We start from the raw sequence: 24377 nt of genomic DNA, 5'->3' as shown, positions 1-24377 counted from the left end.
AACACACATCACAGCCAACTACATATACCCCAACACACATTCCCCAACTACATGCACCCCAACACACATCACAGCCAACTACATATACCCCAACACACATCACAGCCAACTACATGCACCCCAACACACATCACAGCCAACTACATATACCCCAACACACATCACTACCAACTACATGTACCCCAACACACATCACAGCCAACTACATGTACCCCAACACACATCACAGCCAACTACATGTACCCTAACACACATCACAGCCAACTACATGTACCCCAACACACATCACAGCCAACTACATGTACCCCAACACACATCACAGCCAACTACATGTACCCCAACACACATCACAGCCAACTACATGTACCCCAACACACATCACAGCCAACTACATGTACCCCAACACACATCACAGCCAACTACATGTACCCCAAAACACATCACAGCCCACTACATGTACCCCAACACACATCACAGCCAACCATACAACCACTTCTACTCCTACAGATTCAAAGTCATCAAAAAAATGTCAGGAAAACAATTGGGCAAATCTAATGAAGTTACAGATATGACCACTTGGCTCATCCAGTGGTGATTTTAGCATGTAAATCTTGGTGAGAAAATTTGCAGGCCAGCAAAGCCACTACACAACACTAAACAATACATTAATTGCACTATAAAGGTGACAAACAGTTCGACAAACTGTTAGGGCCTACATAAAGCTGTCCCAACAGTTTCAAGTTTCTTCAAGTGCAGTCGCAAAAACCATCAAGAGCTATGATCAAACTGGCTCTCATGAGGACCCCCACAGGAAAGGAAGACGCAGAGTTACCTCTGCTGCAGAGGATAAATTCACTGGAGTTACTAGCCTCAGAAATTGCAGCCCAAATAAATGATTCACAGAGTTCAAGTAACAGACACATCTCAACATCAACTATTCAGAGGAGACTGCATGAATAAGGCCTTCATGGTCGAATTGCTGCAAAGAAACCACTATTAAAGGACACCAATAATAAGAAAATACTTGCTTGAGCCTAGAAACACGAGCAAGGGACATTAGACCGGTGGAAATCTGTCCTTTGGTCTAATGATTCCAAATTTGAGATTTTTGTCTTTGTGAGACGGAGAGTAGGTGAACGGATGATCTCAGCATATGTGGTTCCCACCATGAAGCATGGAGGAGGAGGTGAGATCTTCCTGTTTGGGTTGGGTTGGCGCCCCCCCCCCCCCCCCCCCCTTGGGTTGTGCCGTGGCGGAGATCTTTGTGGGCTATACTCGGCCTTGTCTCAGAATGCTAAGTTGGTGGTTGAAGATCTCCCTCTAGTGGTGTGGGGGCTGTGCTTTGGCAAAGTGGGTGGGTTTATATCCTGCCTGTTTGGCCCTGTCCGGGGGTATCATCGGATGGGGCCACAGTGTCTCCTGACCCCTCCTGTCTCAGCCTCCAGTATTTATGCTGTAGTTTATGTGTCGGGGGGGTAGGGTCAGTCTGTTATATCTGGAGTACTTCTTCTGTCTTATCCGGTGTCCTGTGTGAATTTAAGAATGCTCTCCCTAGGACCATGCCTCAGGACTACCTGGCATGATGACTCCTTGCTGTCCTCAGTCCATCTGGCCGTGCTGCTGCTCCAGTTTCAACTGTTCTGCCTGCGGCTATGGAACCCTGACCTGTTCACCGGACATGCTACCTGTCCCAGACATGCTGTTTTCAACTCTCTAGAGACTGCAGGAGCGGTAGAGATACTCTCAATGATCGGCTATGAAAAGCCAACTGACATTTACTCCTGAGGTTCTGACTTGTTGCACCCTCGACAACTACTGTGATTATTATTATTTGACCATGCTGGTCATTTATGAACATTTGAACATCTTGGCCATGTTCTGTTATAATCTCCACCTGGCACAGCCAGAAGAGGACTGGCCACCCCTCATAGCCTGGTTCCTCTCTAGGTTTCTTCCTAGGTTTTGGCCTTTCTAGGGAGTTTTTCCTAGCCGTGCTTCTACACCTGCATTGCTTGCTGTTTGGGGTTTTAGGCTGGGTTTCTGTACAGTACTTTGAGATATCAGCTGATGTAAGAAGGGCTATATAAATACATTTGATTTGATTTGATTTGATAATCCTTTGCTGGTGACACTGTCTGTGATTTATTTAGAATTCAAGGCACACTTAACCAGCATGGCTACCACAGCATTCTGCAGCGATATGCCATCTCATGTGGTTTGAGACTATCATTTGTTTTTCAACAGGACAATGACCCAACACACCTCCAGGTTGTGTAAGGGCTATTTGACCAAGAAGGAGAGTGATGGAGTGCTGCATCAGATGACCTGGCCTCCACAATCACCCAACCTCAACCCAAATGAGATGGTTTGGGATGAGTTGGATCGCAGAGTGACGGAAAAGCAGCCAACAAGTGCTCAAGATATGTGGGCACTCCTTCAAGACTGTTGGAAAAGCATTCCAGGTGAAGCTGGTTGAGAGAATGCCAAGAGTGTGCAAATCTGTAATCAAGGCAAAGGGTGGCTACTTTGAAGAATTTTAAAATATATTTTGATTTCTTTATCATTTTTCTGGTTACTACATGATTCCATATGTGTTATTTTGTAGTTTTCATGTCTTCACTATTATTCTACAATGTAGAAAATAGTCAAAAATAAAGAAACCCTTGAATGAGTAGGTGTGCCCAAACTTGACTGGTACTGTATTATTTATCTTCATATGACAAGGATTGAAAAGGATTTGCCAGTAGATTGCCGACTTTATGCATGTAGATAACTGCTTGTCTAGCTTGCTAGCTACGATTTTGAAAGTATGATGTTGACATGATCAGTCCAATCAAAGCTAAGTTAGATAAAACGTGAATTGATGTCATTTATCTGTGACCAGTGACCTTGAGCCTTCTTGGATGGGCACTTCAAATGTAAGTCTATGGCAGCACCCAAAGGGGCTTGACATTTCGAGCTCTACTCATAGATTTTGTGGTGACGTAGTGTCCCCATGAGTGACAGAACACTGAGCTAATCACGGCCCAACTAGAGAACATTACCAACCCCCTTTCCGCTGGCTGCCCCACCACCACAGAAAGCACTGAGCTAGGCTGAAACACCTGCATTTTGGTGCTGCCTTACTTCAAGAAAGCAAAAAATAGACCATGGTTGTATGCGGCTTTATTAAATCAATAAAACATATATTTTTACATTGTTTGCAAACTGATATGCGACACCTATTAATGCCACTATAACATGTAAAACAGAAGAAATCCCTCCCTTTTTTTAAGCTAAACTGTTGGGGCTCAAAACAGGTCGCCACTGGACTCATCTAATTACAGACATTGTAACGCCCAACGCAGGAGGTGAGAAGCAGGTACAGGGAGTGAACCATTTAATATAGACGGACATGCAACGGAACAAGAACAGCGTCTGGACATAAACACGACACGACAAACAATGCTACTACAGGGAACAACACAGAGGAGCAGACATATATATCTAGGGGCAATCAACCAAGTGAGGGAGTCCAGGTGAGTCTACTGAGCGCAGCTGCGCGTAATGATGGTAACAGGTGCACAGGTATGATGAGGAGGGGGAGCGGGAGCAGGCGTGACAGACATGAACACATGTCTCATCTAATGAAGTTATACATGAACACATGCCTCATCTAATGTTTATTTCATATACAGTATTTGGAAAGCACAGGCTTCCAAGCAATGGAAACCGCAACAACCTTCCTTGTGTCACTGAGCTCTGGGCTGCTCAGGTCTGCTCTGCTCTGTGTTGGTGCACACTGCAGGCCTTCGTAAAGTCAGAAAAGAGTGCTCATCAAGGTGTGAAGAATCAGCCACAAGGGATGACAGTTTATTTCCCAGTCAGATGGAGCAGTGAGTAGGCCACAGCAAGTTATGTAACCCACAGCGATGCCCCTTTTGTTTCCCTACAATACGATACCTTGTCTGATGGGCTGGAAGATTATACCAGAAAAACAGGAAGTTAATACCAGAGGAACAGGAAGTTTATACCACAGGAAAATGACATTTATACCAGAGGAACAGGAACAGGAAGTAGTTTATACCAGAGGAACAGGAAGTTTATACCAGAGGAACAGGAAGTTTATACCACAGAAACAGGACGTTTATACCAGAGGAACAAGAACAGGAAGTTTATACCAGAGGAACAGGAAGTTTATACCAGAGGAACAGGAAGTTTATTCCAGAGGAAGAAAATGTTTACACCAGAGGAACAGTAAGTTTATACCAGAGGAACAGGAAGTGTATACCAGAGGAACAGGAAGTGTATACCAGAGGAACAGGAAGTGTATACCAGAGGAACAGGAAGTTTACACCAGAGGAACAGTAAGTTTATACCAGAGGAACAGGAACGGGAAGTTTATACCAGAGGAACAGGAACAGGAAGTTTACACCAGAGGAACAGTAAGTTTATACCAGAGGAACAGGAAGTGTATACCAGAGGAACAGGAAGTTTATACCAGAGGAACAGGAACGGGAAGTTTATACCAGAGGAACAGGAACCATTTACAGAGGACCGGTTAGGTTTTTACAAGCAGAGCAGTGCAATAGAAAACATTTCAGTCACTAGGAATGTAAATCCTACCACAGACTCATCTTCCACTGGCTGAACTCGATGCTCCTGTAATGAAAACCCCAATAATTATAATCTAATTGTCTTGGAAGGGTAGTCTGAAAACAACCCTCCTGACATTGGGCCAGTGGGACTAATATCCTAAACTTCTTGAGCTGCTCGAAAGCAGACTGTCTCACTGCGATCACGGTCCTTTATTATTTAAATGTATAACTGCCTTAACTTTGCTGGACCCCAGGAAGAGTAGCTGCTGCCTTGGCAAATACTTGCAGTGATCAAATCCATCACCATCACTGCTGCTGAAGGACAGGACTCCGGGTAGTTATCGATGCAATTAAAGGCTTCATGCTGCTGAGCTTCAGGAGTCGTTGTCACAGCAACTGTTACCAAGACATCCAGCACGACCACACTGAAGTAGTAGAGAGACCCTGACTGGCCAGTCTTGATCAACACAATGCTATTTGAGACTAGTGTAACGGATGTGAAATGGCTAGCTAGTTAGCGGGTACGCGCTAGTAGCATTTCAATCAGTTACGTCACTTGCTCTGAGACTTAAGTAGTGTTGCCCCTTGCTCTGCAAGGGCCGTGGCCTTTGTGGAGCGATGGGTAACGATGCTTCGTGGGCGACCGTTGTTGATGTGTGCAGAGGGTCCCTGGTTCGCGCCCGTGTCGGGGCGAGGGGACGGTTTAAAGTTATACTGTTACATTGATGCTGTTGACCCGGATCACTGGTTGCTGCGGAAAAGGAGGAGGTTGAAAGGGGGGTGAGTGTAACGGATGTGAAATGGCTAGCTAGTTAGCGGGTACGCGCTAGTAGCATTTCAATCAGTTACGTCACTTGCTCTGAGACTTAAGTAGTGTTGCCCCTTGCTCTGCAAGGGCCGTGGAGCGATGGGTAACGATGCTTCGTGGGCGACCGTTGTTGATGTGTGCAGAAGGTCCCTGGTTCGCGCCCGTGTCGGGGCGAGGGGACGACGTAAAGTTATACTGTTACACTAGGACACTCAATGTGGCTGGGGACTTCATGCTTCTCACTGCTGCTTCACTCACTGCAGGCTGCAGGGTGTTTACCTCACAAAGAGACGGCATTATCACTCAGACAGCATTCAGGGTTCAGCACTCCATTCCACGAAGAAGGAGGATGGGGTCTTTAGTCTTATGAGCATGGAGTATGGAGGTATACAGAACTGTATTTTGTAAAGTTATCTCCACAGCTTTTCCCCACCATTTTGTTTACTCAAAAGGACTACTTAGGCTACTGTCTTTTTCAGCGAAATATGCACCAATGATTTTCCACTAAAGATGGCATTAAGGAAGACCCCAAGGCAAAGTCTATTCCAGTACCACGAGTACAGTCAGACATTTCTCCCCCCAGTGCTGAGGCAATTGTAAATATTGAATCTGTGTTCAAATGAGCATTGATAACAGCTTGATGTGCAGTATGGTCTCCTCTGTTCATATCAGTGTTAGCTAGCTGCCTCCTTCAGCAGTCATGACACCCAGCTGTTCATATCAGTGTTAGCTACATCCTTCAGTAGTCATGACACCCAGCTGTTCATATCAGTGTTAGCTACATCCTTCAGCAGTCATGACACCCAGCTGTTCATATCAGTGTTAGCTACATCCTTCAGCAGTCATGACACCCAGCTGTTCATATCAGTGTTAGCTAGCTGCCTCCTTCAGCAGTCATGACACCCAGCTGTTCATATCAGTGTTAGCTACATCCTTCAGTAGACATGACACCCAGCTGTTCATATCAGTGTTAGTTAGCTGCCTCCTTCAGCAGTCATGACACCCAGCTGTTCATATCAGTGTTAGCTACATCCTTCAGTAGTCATGACACCCAGCTGTTCATATCAGCGTTAGCTACATCCTTCAGTAGTCATGACACCCAGCTGTTCATATCAGCGTTAGCTAGCTGCCTCCTTCAGCAGTCATGACACCCAGCTGTTCATATCAGTGTTAGCTAGCTGCCTCCTTCAGCAGTCATGACACCCAGCTGTTCATATCAGTGTTAGCTACATCCTTCAGTAGTCATGACACCCAGCTGTTCATATCAGCGTTAGCTAGCTGCCTCCTTCAGTAGTCATGACACCCAGCTGTTCATATCAGTGTTAGCTACATCCTTCAGCAGTCATGACACCCAGCTGTTCATATCAGCGTTAGCTACATCCTTCAGTAGTCATGACACCCAGCTGTTCATATCAGTGTTAGCTAGCTGCCTCCTTCAGCAGTCATGACACCCAGCTGTTCATATCAGTGTTAGCTAGCTGCCTCCTTCAGCAGTCATGACACCCAGCTGTTCATATCAGTGTTAGCTAGCTGCCTCCTTCAGTAGTCATGACACCCAGCTGTTCATATCAGTGTTAGCTACATCCTTCAGTAGTCATGACACCCAGCTGTTCATATCGGTGTTAGCTGCCTCCTTCAGCAGTCATGACACCCAGCTGTTCATATCAGTGTTAGCTACATCCTTCAGTAGTCATGACACCCAGCTGTTCATATCAGTGTTAGCTACATCCTTCAGTAGTCATGACACCCAGCTGTTCATATCAGTGTTAGCTACATCCTTCAGCAGTCATGACACCCAGCTGTTCATATCAGTGTTAGCTACATCCTTCAGCAGTCATGACACCCAGCTGTTCATATCAGTGTTAGCTAGCTGCCTCCTTCAGCAGTCATGACACCCAGCTGTTCATATCAGTGTTAGCTACATCCTTCAGTAGTCATGACACCCAGCTGTTCATATCAGCGTTAGCTAGCTGCCTCCTTCAGTAGTCATGACACCCAGCTGTTCATATCAGTGTTAGCTACATCCTTCAGCAGTCATGACACCCAGCTGTTCATATCAGCGTTAGCTACATCCTTCAGCAGTCATGACACCCAGCTGTTCATATCAGTGTTAGCTAGCTGCCTCCTTCAGCAGTCATGACACCCAGCTGTTCATATCAGTGTTAGCTACATCCTTCAGTAGTCATGACACCCAGCTGTTCATATCAGTGTTAGCTACATCCTTCAGTAGTCATGACACCCAGCTGTTCATATCAGTGTTAGCTACATCCTTCAGTAGTCATGACACCCAGCTGTTCATATCAGTGTTAGCTACATCCTTCAGTAGTCATGACACCCAGCTGTTCATATCAGCGTTAGCTAGCTGCCTCCTTCAGTAGTCATGACACCCAGCTGTTCATATCAGTGTTAGCTACATCCTTCAGTAGTCATGACACCCAGCTGTTCATATCAGTGTTAGCTACATCCTTCAGTAGTCATGACACCCAGCTGTTCATATCAGCGTTAGCTAGCTGCCTCCTTCAGTAGTCATGACACCCAGCTGTTCATATCAGTGTTAGCTACATCCTTCAGTAGTCATGATAACCAGCTGTTCATATCAGTGTTAGCTACATCCTTCAGTAGTCATGACACCCAGCTGTTCATATCAGTGTTAGCTACATCCTTCAGTAGTCATGACACCCAGCTGTTCATATCAGCGTTAGCTAGCTGCCTCCTTCAGTAGTCATGACACCCAGCTGTTCATATCAGTGTTAGCTACATCCTTCAGCAGTCATGATAACCAGCTGTTCATATCAGTGTTAGCTACATCCTTCAGTAGTCATGACACCCAGCTGTTCATATCAGCGTTAGCTAGCTGCCTCCTTCAGTAGTCATGACACCCAGCTGTTCATATCAGTGTTAGCTACATCCTTCAGCAGTCATGACACCCAGCTGTTCATATCAGTGTTAGCTACATCCTTCAGCAGTCATGACACCCAGCTGTTCATATCAGTGATAGCTACATCCTTCAGCAGTCATGACACCCAGCTGTTCATATCAGTGTTAGCTACATCCTTCAGCAGTCATGACACCCAGCTGTTCATATCAGTGTTAGCTACATCCTTCAGTAGTCATGACACCCAGCTGTTCATATCAGCGTTAGCTACATCCTTCAGTAGACATGACACCCAGCTGTTCATATCAGTGTTAGTTAGCTGCCTCCTTCAGCAGTCATGACACCCAGCTGTTCATATCAGTGTTAGTTAGCTACATCCTTCAGCAGTCATGACACCCAGCTGTTCATATCAGTGTTAGCTACATCCTTCAGTAGACATGACACCCAGCTGTTCATATCAGTGTTAGTTAGCTGCCTCCTTCAGCAGTCATGACACCCAGCTGTTCATATCAGTGTTAGCTACATCCTTCAGTAGTCATGACACCCAGCTGTTCATATCAGCGTTAGCTAGCTGCCTCCTTCAGTAGTCATGACACCCAGCTGTTCATATCAGTGTTAGCTACATCCTTCAGCAGTCATGACACCCAGCTGTTCATATCAGCGTTAGCTACATCCTTCAGTAGTCATGACACCCAGCTGTTCATATCAGTGTTAGCTAGCTGCCTCCTTCAGCAGTCATGACACCCAGCTGTTCATATCAGTGTTAGCTACATCCTTCAGTAGTCATGACACCCAGCTGTTCATATCAGTGTTAGCTACATCCTTCAGTAGTCATGACACCCAGCTGTTCATATCAGTGTTAGCTACATCCTTCAGTAGTCATGACACCCAGCTGTTCATATCAGTGATAGCTACATCCTTCAGCAGTCATGACACCCAGCTGTTCATATCAGTGTTAGCTACATCCTTCAGCAGTCATGACACCCAGCTGTTCATATCAGTGTTAGCTAGCTGCCTCCTTCAGCAGTCATGACACCCAGCTGTTCATATCAGTGTTAGCTACATCCTTCAGTAGTCATGACACCCAGCTGTTCATATCAGCGTTAGCTGCCTCCTTCAGCAGTCATGACACCCAGCTGTTCATATCAGTGTTAGCTACATCCTTCAGTAGTCATGACACCCAGCTGTTCATATCAGTGTTAGCTACATCCTTCAGTAGTCATGACACCCAGCTGTTCATATCAGCGTTAGCTGCCTCCTTCAGCAGTCATGACACCCAGCTGTTCATATCAGTGTTAGCTACATCCTTCAGTAGTCATGACACCCAGCTGTTCATATCAGTGTTAGCTACATCCTTCAGCAGTCATGACACCCAGCTGTTCATATCAGTGTTAGCTAGCTGCCTCCTTCAGCAGTCATGACACCCAGCTGTTCATATCAGTGTTAGCTAAATGCCTCCTTCAGCAGTCATGACACCCAGCTGTTCATATCAGTGTTAGCTACATCCTTCAGTAGTCATGACACCCAGCTGTTCATATCAGTGTTAGCTACATCCTTCAGTAGTCATGACACCCAGCTGTTCATATCAGCGTTAGCTGCCTCCTTCAGCAGTCATGACACCCAGCTGTTCATATCAGTGTTAGCTACATCCTTCAGTAGTCATGACACCCAGCTGTTCATATCAGTGTTAGTTAGCTGCCTCCTTCAGCAGTCATGACACCCAGCTGTTCATATCAGCGTTAGCTACATCCTTCAGCAGTCATGACACCCAGCTGTTCATATCAGTGTTAGCTAGCTGCCTCCTTCAGCAGTCATGACACCCAGCTGTTCATATCAGTGTTAGCTACATCCTTCAGTAGTCATGACACCCAGCTGTTCATATCAGTGTTAGCTACATCCTTCACTAGTCATGACACCCAGCTGTTCATATCAGTGTTAGCTAGCTGCCTCCTTCAGCAGTCATGACACCCAGCTGTTCATATCAGCGTTAGCTACATCCTTCAGCAGTCATGACACCCAGCTGTTCATATCAGTGTTAGCTACATCCTTCAGCAGTCATGACACCCAGCTGTTCATATCAGTGTTAGCTAGCTGCCTCCTTCAGCAGTCATGACACCCAGCTGTTCATATCAGTGTTAGCTACATCCTTCAGTAGTCATGACACCCAGCTGTTCATATCAGTGTTAGCTACATCCTTCAGTAGTCAAGACACCCAGCTGTTCATATCAGTGTTAGCTACATCCTTCAGCAGTCATGACACCCAGCTGTTCATATCAGTGTTAGCTAGCTGCCTCCTTCAGCAGTCATGACACCCAGCTGTTCATATCAGTGTTAGCTACATCCTTCAGTAGTCATGACACCCAGCTGTTCATATCAGTGTTAGCTACATCCTTCAGCAGTCATGACACCCAGCTGTTCATATCAGTGTTAGCTAGCTGCCTCCTTCAGCAGTCATGACACCCAGCTGTTCATATCAGCGTTAGCTACATCCTTCAGCAGTCATGACACCCAGCTGTTCATATCAGTGTTAGCTACATCCTTCAGCAGTCATGACACCCAGCTGTTCATATCAGCGTTAGCTACATCCTTCAGTAGTCATGACACCCAGCTGTTCATATCAGTGTTAGCTAGCTGCCTCCTTCAGCAGTCATGACACCCAGCTGTTCATATCAGTGTTAGCTACATCCTTCAGCAGTCATGACACCCAGCTGTTCATATCAGTGTTAGCTACATCCTTCAGTAGTCATGACACCCAGCTGTTCATATCAGTGTTAGCTAGCTGCCTCCTTCAGCAGTCATGACACCCAGCTGTTCATATCAGTGTTAGCTACATCCTTCAGCAGTCATGACACCCAGCTGTTCATATCAGTGTTAGCTACATCCTTCAGCAGTCATGACACCCAGCTGTTCATATCAGTGTTAGCTACATCCTTCAGTAGTCATGACACCCAGCTGTTCATATCAGTGTTAGCTACATCCTTCAGTAGTCATGACACCCAGCTGTTCATATCAGTGTTAGCTACATCCTTCAGCAGTCATGACACCCAGCTGTTCATATCAGTGTTAGCTACATCCTTCAGCAGTAATGACACCCAGCTGTTCATATCAGTGTTAGCTACATCCTTCAGTAGTCATGACACCCAGCTGTTCATATCAGTGTTAGCTACATCCTTCAGTAGTCATGACACCCAGCTGTTCATATCAGCGTTAGCTACATCCTCCAGTAGTCATGACACCCAGCTGTTCATATCAGCGTTAGCTACATCCTTCAGTAGTCATGACACCCAGCTGTTCATATCAGCGTTAGCTACATCCTTCAGTAGTCATGACACCCAGCTGTTCATATCAGCGTTAGCTACATCCTTCAGTAGTCATGACACCCAGCTGTTCATATCAGTGTTAGCTAGCTGCCTCCTTCAGCAGTCATGACACCCAGCTGTTCATATCAGTGTTAGCTACATCCTTCAGTAGTCATGACACCCAGCTGTTCATATCAGTGTTAGCTACATCCTTCAGTAGTCATGACACCCAGCTGTTCATATCAGCGTTAGCTACATCCTTCAGTAGTCATGACACCCAGCTGTTCATATCAGTGTTAGCTACATCCTTCAGCAGTCATGACACCCAGCTGTTCATATCAGTGTTAGCTACATCCTTCAGCAGTCATGACACCCAGCTGTTCATATCAGTGTTAGCTACATCCTTCAGTAGTCATGACACCCAGCTGTTCATATCAGTGTTAGCTACATCCTTCAGCAGTCATGACACCCAGCTGTTCATATCAGTGTTAGCTAGCTGCCTCCTTCAGCAGTCATGACACCCAGCTGTTCATATCAGTGTTAGCTACATCCTTCAGTAGTCATGACACCCAGCTGTTCATATCAGCGTTAGCTGCCTCCTTCAGCAGTCATGACACCCAGCTGTTCATATCAGTGTTAGCTACATCCTTCAGTAGTCATGACACCCAGCTGTTCATATCAGTGTTAGCTACATCCTTCAGTAGTCATGACACCCAGCTGTTCATATCAGTGTTAGCTAGCTGCCTCCTTCAGCAGTCATGACACCCAGCTGTTCATATCAGCGTTAGCTACATCCTTCAGCAGTCATGACACCCAGCTGTTCATATCAGTGTTAGTTAGCTGCCTCCTTCAGCAGTCATGACACCCAGCTGTTCATATCAGTGTTAGCTACATCCTTCAGTAGTCATGACACCCAGCTGTTCATATCAGTGTTAGCTACATCCTTCAGTAGTCATGACACCCAGCTGTTCATATCAGCGTTAGCTGCCTCCTTCAGCAGTCATGACACCCAGCTGTTCATATCAGTGTTAGCTACATCCTTCAGTAGTCATGACACCCAGCTGTTCATATCAGTGTTAGCTACATCCTTCAGCAGTCATGACACCCAGCTGTTCATATCAGTGTTAGCTAGCTGCCTCCTTCAGCAGTCATGACACCCAGCTGTTCATATCAGTGTTAGCTAGCTGCCTCCTTCAGTAGTCATGACACCCAGCTGTTCATATCAGTGTTAGCTACATCCTTCAGTAGTCATGACACCCAGCTGTTCATATCAGTGTTAGCTACATCCTTCAGTAGTCATGACACCCAGCTGTTCATATCAGCGTTAGCTGCCTCCTTCAGCAGTCATGACACCCAGCTGTTCATATCAGTGTTAGCTACATCCTTCAGTAGTCATGACACCCAGCTGTTCATATCAGTGTTAGTTAGCTGCCTCCTTCAGCAGTCATGACACCCAGCTGTTCATATCAGCGTTAGCTACATCCTTCAGCAGTCATGACACCCAGCTGTTCATATCAGTGTTAGCTACATCCTTCAGCAGTCATGACACCCAGCTGTTCATATCAGTGTTAGCTACATCCTTCAGTAGTCATGACACCCAGCTGTTCATATCAGCGTTAGCTACATCCTTCAGCAGTCATGACACCCAGCTGTTCATATCAGTGTTAGCTAGCTGCCTCCTTCAGCAGTCATGACACCCAGCTGTTCATATCAGTGTTAGCTACATCCTTCAGTAGTCATGACACCCAGCTGTTCATATCAGTGTTAGCTACATCCTTCAGCAGTCATGACACCCAGCTGTTCATATAAGTGTTAGCTAGCTGCCTCCTTCAGCAGTCATGACACCCAGCTGTTCATATCAGCTTTAGCTACATCCTTCAGCAGTCATGACACCCAGCTGTTCATATCAGTGTTAGCTACATCCTTCAGCAGTCATGACACCCAGCTGTTCATATCAGTGTTAGCTAGCTGCCTCCTTCAGCAGTCATGACACCCAGCTGTTCATATCAGTGTTAGCTACATCCTTCAGTAGTCATGACACCCAGCTGTTCATATCAGTGTTAGCTACATCCTTCAGTAGTCATGACACCCAGCTGTTCATATCAGTGTTAGCTACATCCTTCAGCAGTCATGACACCCAGCTGTTCATATCAGTGTTAGCTAGCTGCCTCCTTCAGCAGTCATGACACCCAGCTGTTCATATCAGTGTTAGCTACATCCTTCAGTAGTCATGACACCCAGCTGTTCATATCAGTGTTAGCTACATCCTTCAGCAGTCATGACACCCAGCTGTTCATATCAGTGTTAGCTAGCTGCCTCCTTCAGCAGTCATGACACCCAGCTGTTCATATCAGTGTTAGCTACATCCTTCAGTAGTCATGACACCCAGCTGTTCATATCAGTGTTAGCTACATCCTTCAGCAGTCATGACACCCAGCTGTTCATATCAGTGTTAGTTAGCTGCCTCCTTCAGTAGTCATGACACCCAGCTGTTCATATCAGTGTTAGCTACATCCTTCAGTAGTCATGACACCCAGCTGTTCATATCAGCGTTAGCTACATCCTTCAGCAGTCATGACACCCAGCTGTTCATATCAGTGTTAGCTAGCTGCCTCCTTCAGCAGTCATGACACCCAGCTGTTCATATCAGTGTTAGCTACATCCTTCAGCAGTCATGACACCCAGCTGTTCATATCAGTGTTAGCTACATCCTTCAGTAGTCATGACACCCAGCTGTTCATATCAGTGTTAGCTACATCCTTCAGTAGTCATGACACCCAGCTGTTCATATCAGTGTTAGCTACATCCTTCAGTAGTCATGACACCCAGCTGTTCATATCAGTGTTAGCTACATCCTTCAGTAGTCATGACACCCAGCTGTTCATATCAGTGTTAGCTACATCCTTCAGTAGTCATGACACCCAGCTGTTCATATCAGTGTTAGCTACATCCTTCAGTAGTCATGACACCCAGCTGTTCATATCAGTGTTAGCTACATCCTTCAGCAGTCATGACACCCAGCTGTTCATATCAGTGTTAGCTACATCCTTCAGCAGTCATGACACCCAGCTGTTCATATCAGTGTTAGCTACATCCTTCAGTAGTCATGACACCCAGCTGTTCATATCAGTGTTAGCTACATCCTTCAGTAGTCATGACACCCAGCTGTTCATATCAGTGTTAGCTACATCCTTCAGCAGTCATGACACCCAGCTGTTCATATCAGTGTTAGCTAGCTGCCTCCTTCAGCAGTCATGACACCCAGCTGTTCATATCAGTGTTAGCTACATCCTTCAGCAGTCATGACACCCAGCTGTTCATATCAGCGTTAGCTACATCCTTCAGTAGTCATGACACCCAGCAAGGACTCCCCATCACTACAGCTCAGTTATCCCACCATGGTACTGTTGTGTTTACGGGTCACTACCCCATAGTGGTAAAGGGTAAATGTATGTGAATACTATCTAAATAAGTCGCACAGAGCAAAATGTTTTACCCTTACAGTGTAGCATAATCAGCATGCCTACCCTCCTTCCATTTTTAATTTGCGCGTTTTAGCTTCCAATGGAGAAACACATCATCTCTCTCTCCTTCTCTTTAATTAACCTGAGTCTAGGTGGCAGCTGGTGAAATTCACATATTGAGACATTCAGAGACAGAACTTCCTGATGAGCTTCAGGCATAAACAACAGCATGACCTGAAGCTCTTGGTTACGAGCTGGGAAGAAGTACTATACCCTAGTTATAGAGTCTCTCAAAACAAAAAGAAATTACTCTTTGAGAGAATAAAATTACTCAGCCTAGCCAAAGGACACTGAATTTTCCTGACAGGCAATGTTTGACTTTAAATTACGATGGTAATTCGAGCCTAGCTCACTGATGACATCTCTATGTGAGATCTCTTGGAGAGTTCTTTTCAATATACACTAGTAGAGCGCAGGCGAGTACTACACACACTGCTGAACCCGCTTCCTGAAGGGCCAATCCTCAGGGCCAACACAGGAAGCCTTGCAGCATGCTGTGAGAACAACACTTTACACAGCAGTTGGGAAACCTGACAATATTTCTCAGCAGCTAGGGTCAAACATACTGACCACACTGTCAGTCACTGGGCTCTATTTCAAGCATCTCTACTACGAGGCTCTATTAATACCCATCTCTACCACGAGGCTCTATTCATACCCATCTCTACTACGAGGCTCTATTAATACCCATCTCTACCACGAGGCTCTATTCATACCCATCTCTACCACAAGGCTCTATTCATACCCATCTCTACCATGAGGCTCTAATCATACCCATCTCTACTACGAGGCTCTATACATACCCATCTCTACTACGAGGCTCTATTCATACCCATCTCTACAACGAGGCTCTATTCATACCCATCTCTACTACGAGGCTCTATTCATACCATCTCTACCATGAGGCTCTAATCATACCCATCTCTACTACGAGGCTCTATTCATACCCATCTCTACTACGAGGCTCTATTCATACCCATCTCTACTACGAGGCTCTATTCATACCCATCGCTACTACGAGGCTCTATTCATACCCATCTCTACTACGAGGCTCTATTCATACCCATCGCTACTACGAGGCTCTATTCATACCCATCTCTACTACGAGGCTCTATTCATACCCATCTCTACCACAAGGCTCTATTCATACCCATTTCTACCACGAGGCTCGACTCATACCCATCTCTACCACGAGGCTCGACTCATACCATCTTTATTACGAGGCTCTACTCATACCCATTGAATGAGTCCTCTGTGTGCTGTATCTATTTCCCTCCATCATCACGTCTTCTTCCCTCTCTTCCCTATCCCTACCTCCCATCTTGCTCCCTCGCTCCCAGCAGGAAGCACTGTGGTCAGAAGATATTGCTAGTTGGACTATTCTCAGGAAAATAACCTAGTCTTGATCAAAGCTCCACCATTGTCAAGGGCTATATCAGGGTCTTAGCATATACCTTAGTGTAATACCACAATGTGACAGGAACTCTGGGAGAAAACACGGTACAGAACAACCAATCAATTTTTGTCAATTTCAACAGGAAATATCGTGATTTACATGTCTGTTGGATAAAGCTCAAGGTCTTAAATTAGCATTCACATTTCAAAAAGCATCCATTACCTTTCTTTAATATATCTCCTAACCATATTGTCGTCTTCAGAACATCAGTCAGTCATTATCAAGCAGATTCGATTTCACATGAAAGGCAGCAATCTCAAAGCAAGAGTAGGCCTATTCTGAGATTTAGTGTTGTGCAAGAATATTGCACTGCAAAGAAAGGTAATCTCAAGCATCTCTAATCTCCGAGAGAATCTTTAATAAGCACAGAGGTAAATAGCCTGGTAATGAAAAGTCAAATGTATCATGGCAGATCTCTGGCCATTCAAACACATCACAAACTGTGCCCTATCCACAACCATACTGTATACCCAAGACAGACCAGTTGGTCTCATAACACACAATTAAATATTATGAAAGGTCATTTATTTACCCAGGAAAACTAGGCCTGATGTACTAATGGGTATCTGAATGAACTAAACCTCTCCTCCCGATCCATACACCCACCTGGGTAATAGTTTAAGTTGCTCTCCCATCTGTCTAGTGAGGTTGTAAACAAGAAACACAGAACTAGTTCAGTACCCTTATTCACCACACCAACAGCTAAAGTCAGAAATGTTGACAATGAAGGTTAGAACCCAGACATTTTCCAGCAGTGACATTTTCCAGCATAGTCTAGGCTCATTCATGCATACAGAACCTTGATGTTTATACAGTTACCCATGCCAACCTGTAACCCTTAACAACAGACTGCTGTCAGGGGGTAAAAATGATCTCCTGCTTTAATGGCAAAGTTATAAAAAGACAACAAAAGGATGACACCGTTTAAAGGCATACTTATATTTAACATTTTGTTATGCTAAATTCTCTCACTCGACTTGACACACAAAAAATAGAATGGGAAGTAGTTATACCTTGAACACATTGCACTATAAGCCAACGAGACAGACAGCCAACCAGAACTCACCGAGATGTCAAAGACCTCCTCTGTGTCGTCCAACATGCGGACCTTGATGGTGACATGGCGTCCGGGGGGCATGGTGGGCGGCCTGTGGCCAGGGTCCAGGGTGCTGATGCCCAGAGTCTCCTGGGCTTCAAGACGCTGAGCTGCTGATGCTCTGGGCTTGGGCTCCACCATGGTGCTCTGTCCTGCTACCATCCAGCCTGCAGGGGAGGCAGAAGTACCATCACACACACATTCATGTAACAGAGTAGGTTCCATCCTTGTCTCTCACTAGGCTCGAACCTGTACACACGTATACACAAACACCTTGCAAGTCTATAATGCAGTTCAGATCATGTCTGTTGATTGTTAAATCTATTCATTGTTCAACTTGAGCATTAGGGAGTGGGACCCCTGTCCTATCCTGGAGAAAACAGAGGGGAGTATTACCAGTGGTGGAAAAAGTAGTCAAAAGTCATACTTGAATAAAAGTAAAGATACCTTAATAGAAAATAGGAGAGAGTTCACATTGTCAGACTAGCAATGTAATCTAACCTAAAGGTTGATAATTGTATCTTTTGGCAGAAGCAATTAGCTCCCTCTCTCTGCAAATGTTTTGCTTGATTTCAAAGTGCAACGGAATAACGAAGGGAAAGGGAATACCTAGTCAGTTGTACAACTGAATGAATTCAACCGACATATGTTTTCTGCATTTAACCCAACCCCTCTGAATCAGAGAGGTACGGTGGCTGCCTTAATCGATGTCCACGTCATCTGCGCCTGGGGATCAGGTGTTGTTGAGGGTTAACTGCCCTGAAATTTCCATCCCTAACTATAACATTTTCAGACAAGATATAACTGCCAAAGGGGGCGGAGTTGCAATCTACTGCAGAGATAGCCTGCAGAGTTCTGTTTAACTATCCAGGTCTGTACCCAAACAATTTGAGGCTCTACTTTTAAAAATCCACCTTTCCAGAAACAAGTCTCTCACCGTTGCCGCTTGCTATAGACCACCTTCTGCCCCCAGCTGTGCCCTGGACACCATATGTGAATTGATTGCCCCCCCATCTATCTTCAGAGCTTGTGCTGTTAGGTGACCTAAACTGGGACATGCTTAACACCCCGGCCATCCTACAATCTAAGCTTGATGCCCTCAATCTCACAACAAATTATCAATGAACCTACCAGGTACAACCCCAAATCCGTAAACACGGGCACCCTCATAGATATCATCCTAACCAACCTGCCCTCCAAATACACCTCTGCTGTCTTCAACCAGGATCTCAGTGATCACTGCCTCATTGCCTGCGTCCGTAATGGGTCTGCGGTCAAACGACCACCCCTCATCACTGTCAAACGCTCCCTAAAACACTTCAGCAAGCAGGCCTTTTTAATCGACCTGGCCCGGGTATCCTGGAAGGATATTGACCTCATTCCGACAGTAGAGGATGCCTGGTCATTCTTTAAAAGTGCTTTCCTCACCATCTTAAATAAGCATGCCCGGTTCAAAAAAAATTGAACCAGGAACAGATATAGCCCTTGGTTCACTCCAGACCTGACTGCCCTTGACCAGCACAAAAACATCCTGTGGCATACTGCACTAGCATCGAATAGCCCCCGCGATATGCAATTTTTCCAGGAAGTTAGGAACCAATATACACAGGCAGTTAGGAAAGCAAAGGTTAGCTTTTTCAAACAGAAATTTGCATCCTGTAGCACAAACTCCAAAAAGTTCTGGGATACTGTAAAGTCCATGGAGAATAAGAGCACCTCCTCCCAGCTGCCTACTGCAATGAGGCTAGGAAACACTGTCACCACGATAAATCCATGATAATTAAGAATTTCAATAAGCATTTTTCTACGGCTGAACATGCTTTCCACCTGGCTACCCCTACCCAGGTCAACAGCACTGCACCCTCCACAGAAACTTTCCCAAGCCTCCTCCATTTCTCCTTCACCCAAATCCAGCTAGCTTATGTTCTGATAGAGCTGCAAAATCTGGACCACTACAAATCAGCCTCTCTTTCTAAAATTATCCATTGAAATTGTTGCAACCACTCTGTTCATCCTCACTTTCGTATCGTCTGAGATCCCCAAAGATTGGAAAGCTGCCGCGGTCATCCCCCTCTTCAAAGGAGGAGACACTCTAGACCCAAACTGCATCTATCCTACCCTGTCTTTCTAAGGTCTTCGAAAGCCAAGTTAACAAACAGATCCCCGACCATTTCGAATCGCACCGTACCTTCTCCGCTATGCAATCTGGTTTCCGAGCTGGTCGTGGGTGCACCTCAGCCACGCTCAAGGTACTAAACGATATCATAACCGCCATCGATAAGAGACAATACTGTGCAGCTGTATTCATCGACCTGGCCAAGGCTTTCGACTCTGTCAATCACCACATTCTTATCGGCAGACTCAACAGCCTTTGTTTCTCAAATGATTGCCTGGTTCACCAACTACTTCTCAGACAGAGTTCAGTGTGTCAAATCGGAGAGCCTGTTGTCCGGACCTCTGGCAGTCTCTATGGGGGTGCCACAGGGTTAAATTCTTGGGCCTACTCTTTTCTCTGTATACATAAATGATGTCGCTCTTGCTGCAAGTGATTCTCTGATCCAACTCTTTGGACACTGTGTTAACTAACCTCCAGACGAACTTCAATGCCATACAACTCTCCTTACGTGGACTACAACTGCTCTTAAATGCAAGTAAAACTAAATACATGCTCTTCAACCGATCGCTGCCAACACTTGCCCGCCCGTCCATCACTACTCTGGATGGTTCTGACTTAGAATATGTGGACAACTACAAATACCTAGGTGTCTGGTTAGACTGTAAACTCTCCTTCCAGACTCACATGAACCATCTCCAATCCAAAATTAAATATAGAATTGGCTTCCTATTTCGCAACAAAGCATCCTTCACTCATGCTGCCAAACATACCCTCGTAAAATTGACCATCCTACCGATCCTTGACTTCGGCGATGTCATTTACAAAATAGCCTCCAGCACTCTACTCAGCAAATTGGATGCAGTCTATCACAGTGCCATCTGTTTTGTCACCAAAGCCCCATACACTACCCACCACTGCGACCTGTATGCTCTCGTTGGCTGGCCCTCGCTTCATATTCGTGGCCAAACCCACTGGCTCCAGGTCATCTATAAGTCACTGCTAGGTAAAGCCCCGCCTTATCTCAGCTCACTGGTCACCATAGCAGCACCCACCAGTAGCACGCGCTCCAGCAGGTAAATTTCACTGGTCACCCCCAAAGCCAATTCCTCCTTTGGCCGCATTTCCTTCCAGTTCTCTGCTGCCAATGACTGGAACGAATTGCAAAAATCTCCGAAGCTGGAGACTCATATCTCCCTCTCTAACTTTAAGCACCAGCTGTCAGAGCAGCTCACAGATCACTGCACCTGTAGATAGCCCATCTGTAATTAGCCCATCCAACTACCTCATACTGCCCCATACTTGATTTATTTTGCAAATCCCTTTGCAAAGGATGTGAAAATTTAGCCGGTTCTGGGAAAATACATTTTTAGGATGCAGGGAGGTTCTGAGAAAGTTTTTCTATGTTTCCCTGAAAGTTTTCCTGGGAGGTTTTATTTATGTTCTGAGAACGGAAATTATAGATTATTTGAAGGTAATTAAATAATGTTCGGAGAACATGTTTCAATAAGACTTTTAATAACCCGGCTAGCTTAGTTTGGGTTAACTGTTTTGAACTCAAAGCACAGATAGGACACTTGGAATCAGTGAGATTCAAACCTATGATCTTCTGCTCTCTATTCAAGGAATTAGTCCATTGCACCATCAGGATGGAGCTAGCTTGCCATGTTTTTTTTTACTCATACAAAGCTGTTCATTTTATTCTATTCAAACAGACCCCACTTCAAAAGTAAACAACCACTCATTAAGATCAGGTGTGGCCAATTAGTGGGCACGGCCAACACACCTGAACACATTTAACAACTGAGGATAGAGAGAGTTTTGTTGATGCTGAGAACCAAATGTATATGTTTATAAATAACATTTTTTACAACGTTCTTTAAAAATGATACTAATGTTTTCTTGCGGTTTTTATGGAAAGTTCTCTTAATGTTCTTAGAACAGTACTTTAAATAGAGAGTAGAGGCTGCAGAAAACTTTATACTGGAAATCCCATAGAATAGGGATGAGCAACTGCAGTCCTCAGGGGCCAGGGAGGTGTCACTTTTTCCCCCATCTCTAGCAAACACAGCTGATTAAATTAATTACATTCTAAACTGAATATCATGATTAAATGATTATTGGAGTCAGGTGTGTTTGGTTGGGGCAAATGTATGACACCAATCAGGCCCCCAAAGACTGGAGTTGCCCATCCCTGCCATAGAACAATGTTGTTTAACGTTCTCTGAACGTTCTGAAAACATGACTTTAAATAGAACCCTGAGGAAACCTGTAGAAAACGTTATGCTGAAGTACTGAAATTCCCACTGAAGAACGTTGTTTTCTTAATGTTCTCTGAACAATTTAAGAACATTACTTTAAAAGGTAGGAAGCATGAGTTATTTATGTAACAATGTAACAAAACAATATAGAGCAAGCGCTAGCTGACTGACATCTGGAATCTATTCAATTTGGATTTCGGCCTGGTGAAGCGCCCACCTCCTCCTCGCTTGGTAGCTAACTGATGCTGCACCCTTAAATGTTTTACCATCTTATGGGTCCCAATCTGTAAGTCTCTGCTCTCTCTTTGCTTTTAATCTGCAGGTATGTTTTAGTTGTGTTCTAGCAGGTCTGCAGTAGTTGGGGTCTAGCTTGCCAACCATAACCGTGGTGCTTGGCTAGGCTAGCTAGGCTTTTAGCTAGTTGGCTAAACAGCTAACATTAGCTGGCTGGCTAAGATAACTGCATATAGCTAACATTCTTTGATAACTGGTTAAATCCTGTTATGTATTTCCAAAACTTTGGTTAACTTATTTTGAATTTCAGACCCCTTAACTTTTTCCACATTTGTTACAGCCTTATTCTAAAATTGATTTAAAAAATCGTTTTTTCTCTCATCAATATACACAATACCCCATACTGACAAAGCAAAAACAGGTTTTTAGATTTTTTTTGTAAATTAAATGAAAAAAATCTAATTTCCGTAATTATTGAGGCCCTTTACTCAGTACTTTGTTGAACCACCTTTGGCAGCGATTACAGCCTCAAGTTTTCTTGGGTATGACGCTACAAGCTTGGCACACCTGTATTTGGAGAGTTTCTCTCAAGCTCTGTCAGGTTGGATGGGGAGCGTGGCTGCGCAGCTATTTTCTGGTTTCCCCAGATATGTTCCATCGGATTCAAGTCTGGGCTCTGGCTGGGCCACTCAAGAACATTCAGACTTGTCCCAAAGCCACTCCTGTGTTGTCTTGACTGTTGGCTTAGGGTAGTTGTCCTGTTGGAAGGTGAACCTTTGCCCCAAGCTGAGGTCCTGAGCGCTCTGGAGCAGGTTTTTATTAAGGATCTCGCTCTACTTTGCTCCATTCATCTTTGCCTCGATCCTGACTAGTTTTCCCAGTCGCTGCCGCTGAAAAACATCCCCACAGCCTGATGCTGCCACCACCATGCTTCACGGTAGGGATGGTGCCAGGTTTCCTCCAGATGTGATACTTGGCATTCAGGTCAAAGAGTTCAATCTTGGTTTCATCAGACCAGAGAATCCTGTTTCTCATGGTCTGAGAGTTCTTTAGGTACATTTTGGCAAACTCCCAGAGGGCTGTCGTACCTTTTACTGAGGAGTGGCTTCCGCAAGATTGAATCCCTGAGCTGACAAGGTAAAAATATGCCGTTCTGCCCCTGAACAAGGCAGGTAACCCACTGTTTCTAGGCCGTCATTAAAAATAAGAATTTGTTCTTAACTGACTTGCCTAGTTAAATAAAGGTACAAAAATAGACAGGTGTGTGCATTTCCAAATCATGTCCAATCTATTGAATTTACCACAGGTGGACTCCAATCAAGTTGTAGAAACATATCAAGAATGATCAATGGAAACACAATGCACTTCAGCTCAATTTTGAGTCTCATAGCAAAGGGTCTGAATACTTATTAGAATAAGGTATGGTTTCTATTTTTTTATAAATGTGCAAAAATCCTTAAAAACCTGTTTTCGCTATGTCATTATGGGGTGTTGTGTGTAGATTGATGAGGAAACACATGTATTTAATCAATTTTAGAATTAGCCTGTAATGTAACAAAATGTGGAAAAAGTCAAGGGGTCTGAATACTTTCCCGAATTCATGTATTTTTCAACTGTGCTGTTTCACAAAAATTATGAACCTTTCTATTCTCATAGACTCTACATATTGTAAATTAAAGATACACATTTTTTTGCAAAGAGTATTATTATATTATTGATTGATTGACTATGGCTTTTTAAATCACCCAGCAGTGCTATTTGCAGAGTTAGCTCCAGGTAAATGTTGCAATTCTTCAGACATTCCTGAACCTGTGACCAAAGGCAAGCTACATATGGACAGTACCAAAACAAATTATCAAATGATTCTGTCTCTTTGCAGCAAAATCTGCAGAGCTGGGACGGTTGTACCCGCCATACATATAACATTCTATTGGTTGCAAGAATTTTGTTAAATCATTTCAATGTAAAAACTCTCTGTTTTGAATCGAGCATCGTTTTGTGTATAAGTTCATAAACCTTGTGCCATGGAATCGGTACATTGAAAATCTCTTCCCAACTATTTTGAAATCTATATGGCACAGTTGTCCATTTTTTTATCCTTAAATTAAACTGGTATCCTTTTTTATTCATCACA

General features: G+C 44.7%; 1 protein-coding gene across 7 annotated transcripts in view; it reads right to left on the bottom strand.

Annotated features, from left to right (window-relative positions):
• Nucleotides 1-24377, bottom strand: part of LOC129816694 (FERM, ARHGEF and pleckstrin domain-containing protein 1-like) — a 165038-nt gene that overhangs the window by 123670 nt on the left and 16991 nt on the right. For all 7 annotated transcript variants that reach the window (XM_055871473.1, XM_055871472.1, XM_055871477.1 and 4 more), the window contains one exon: nt 17606-17802. In XM_055871473.1, coding sequence (XP_055727448.1) covers nt 17606-17797 — 192 coding nt within the window. In that variant the 5' untranslated portion in view covers nt 17798-17802. The remainder of the gene's footprint in view (nt 1-17605; nt 17803-24377) is intronic.

Source organism: Salvelinus fontinalis, chromosome 19, assembly GCF_029448725.1.
Source record: "Salvelinus fontinalis isolate EN_2023a chromosome 19, ASM2944872v1, whole genome shotgun sequence".
Classification (NCBI taxonomy): domain Eukaryota; kingdom Metazoa; phylum Chordata; class Actinopteri; order Salmoniformes; family Salmonidae; genus Salvelinus; species Salvelinus fontinalis.
This window is presented reverse-complemented; position numbering and strand designations above follow the sequence as displayed.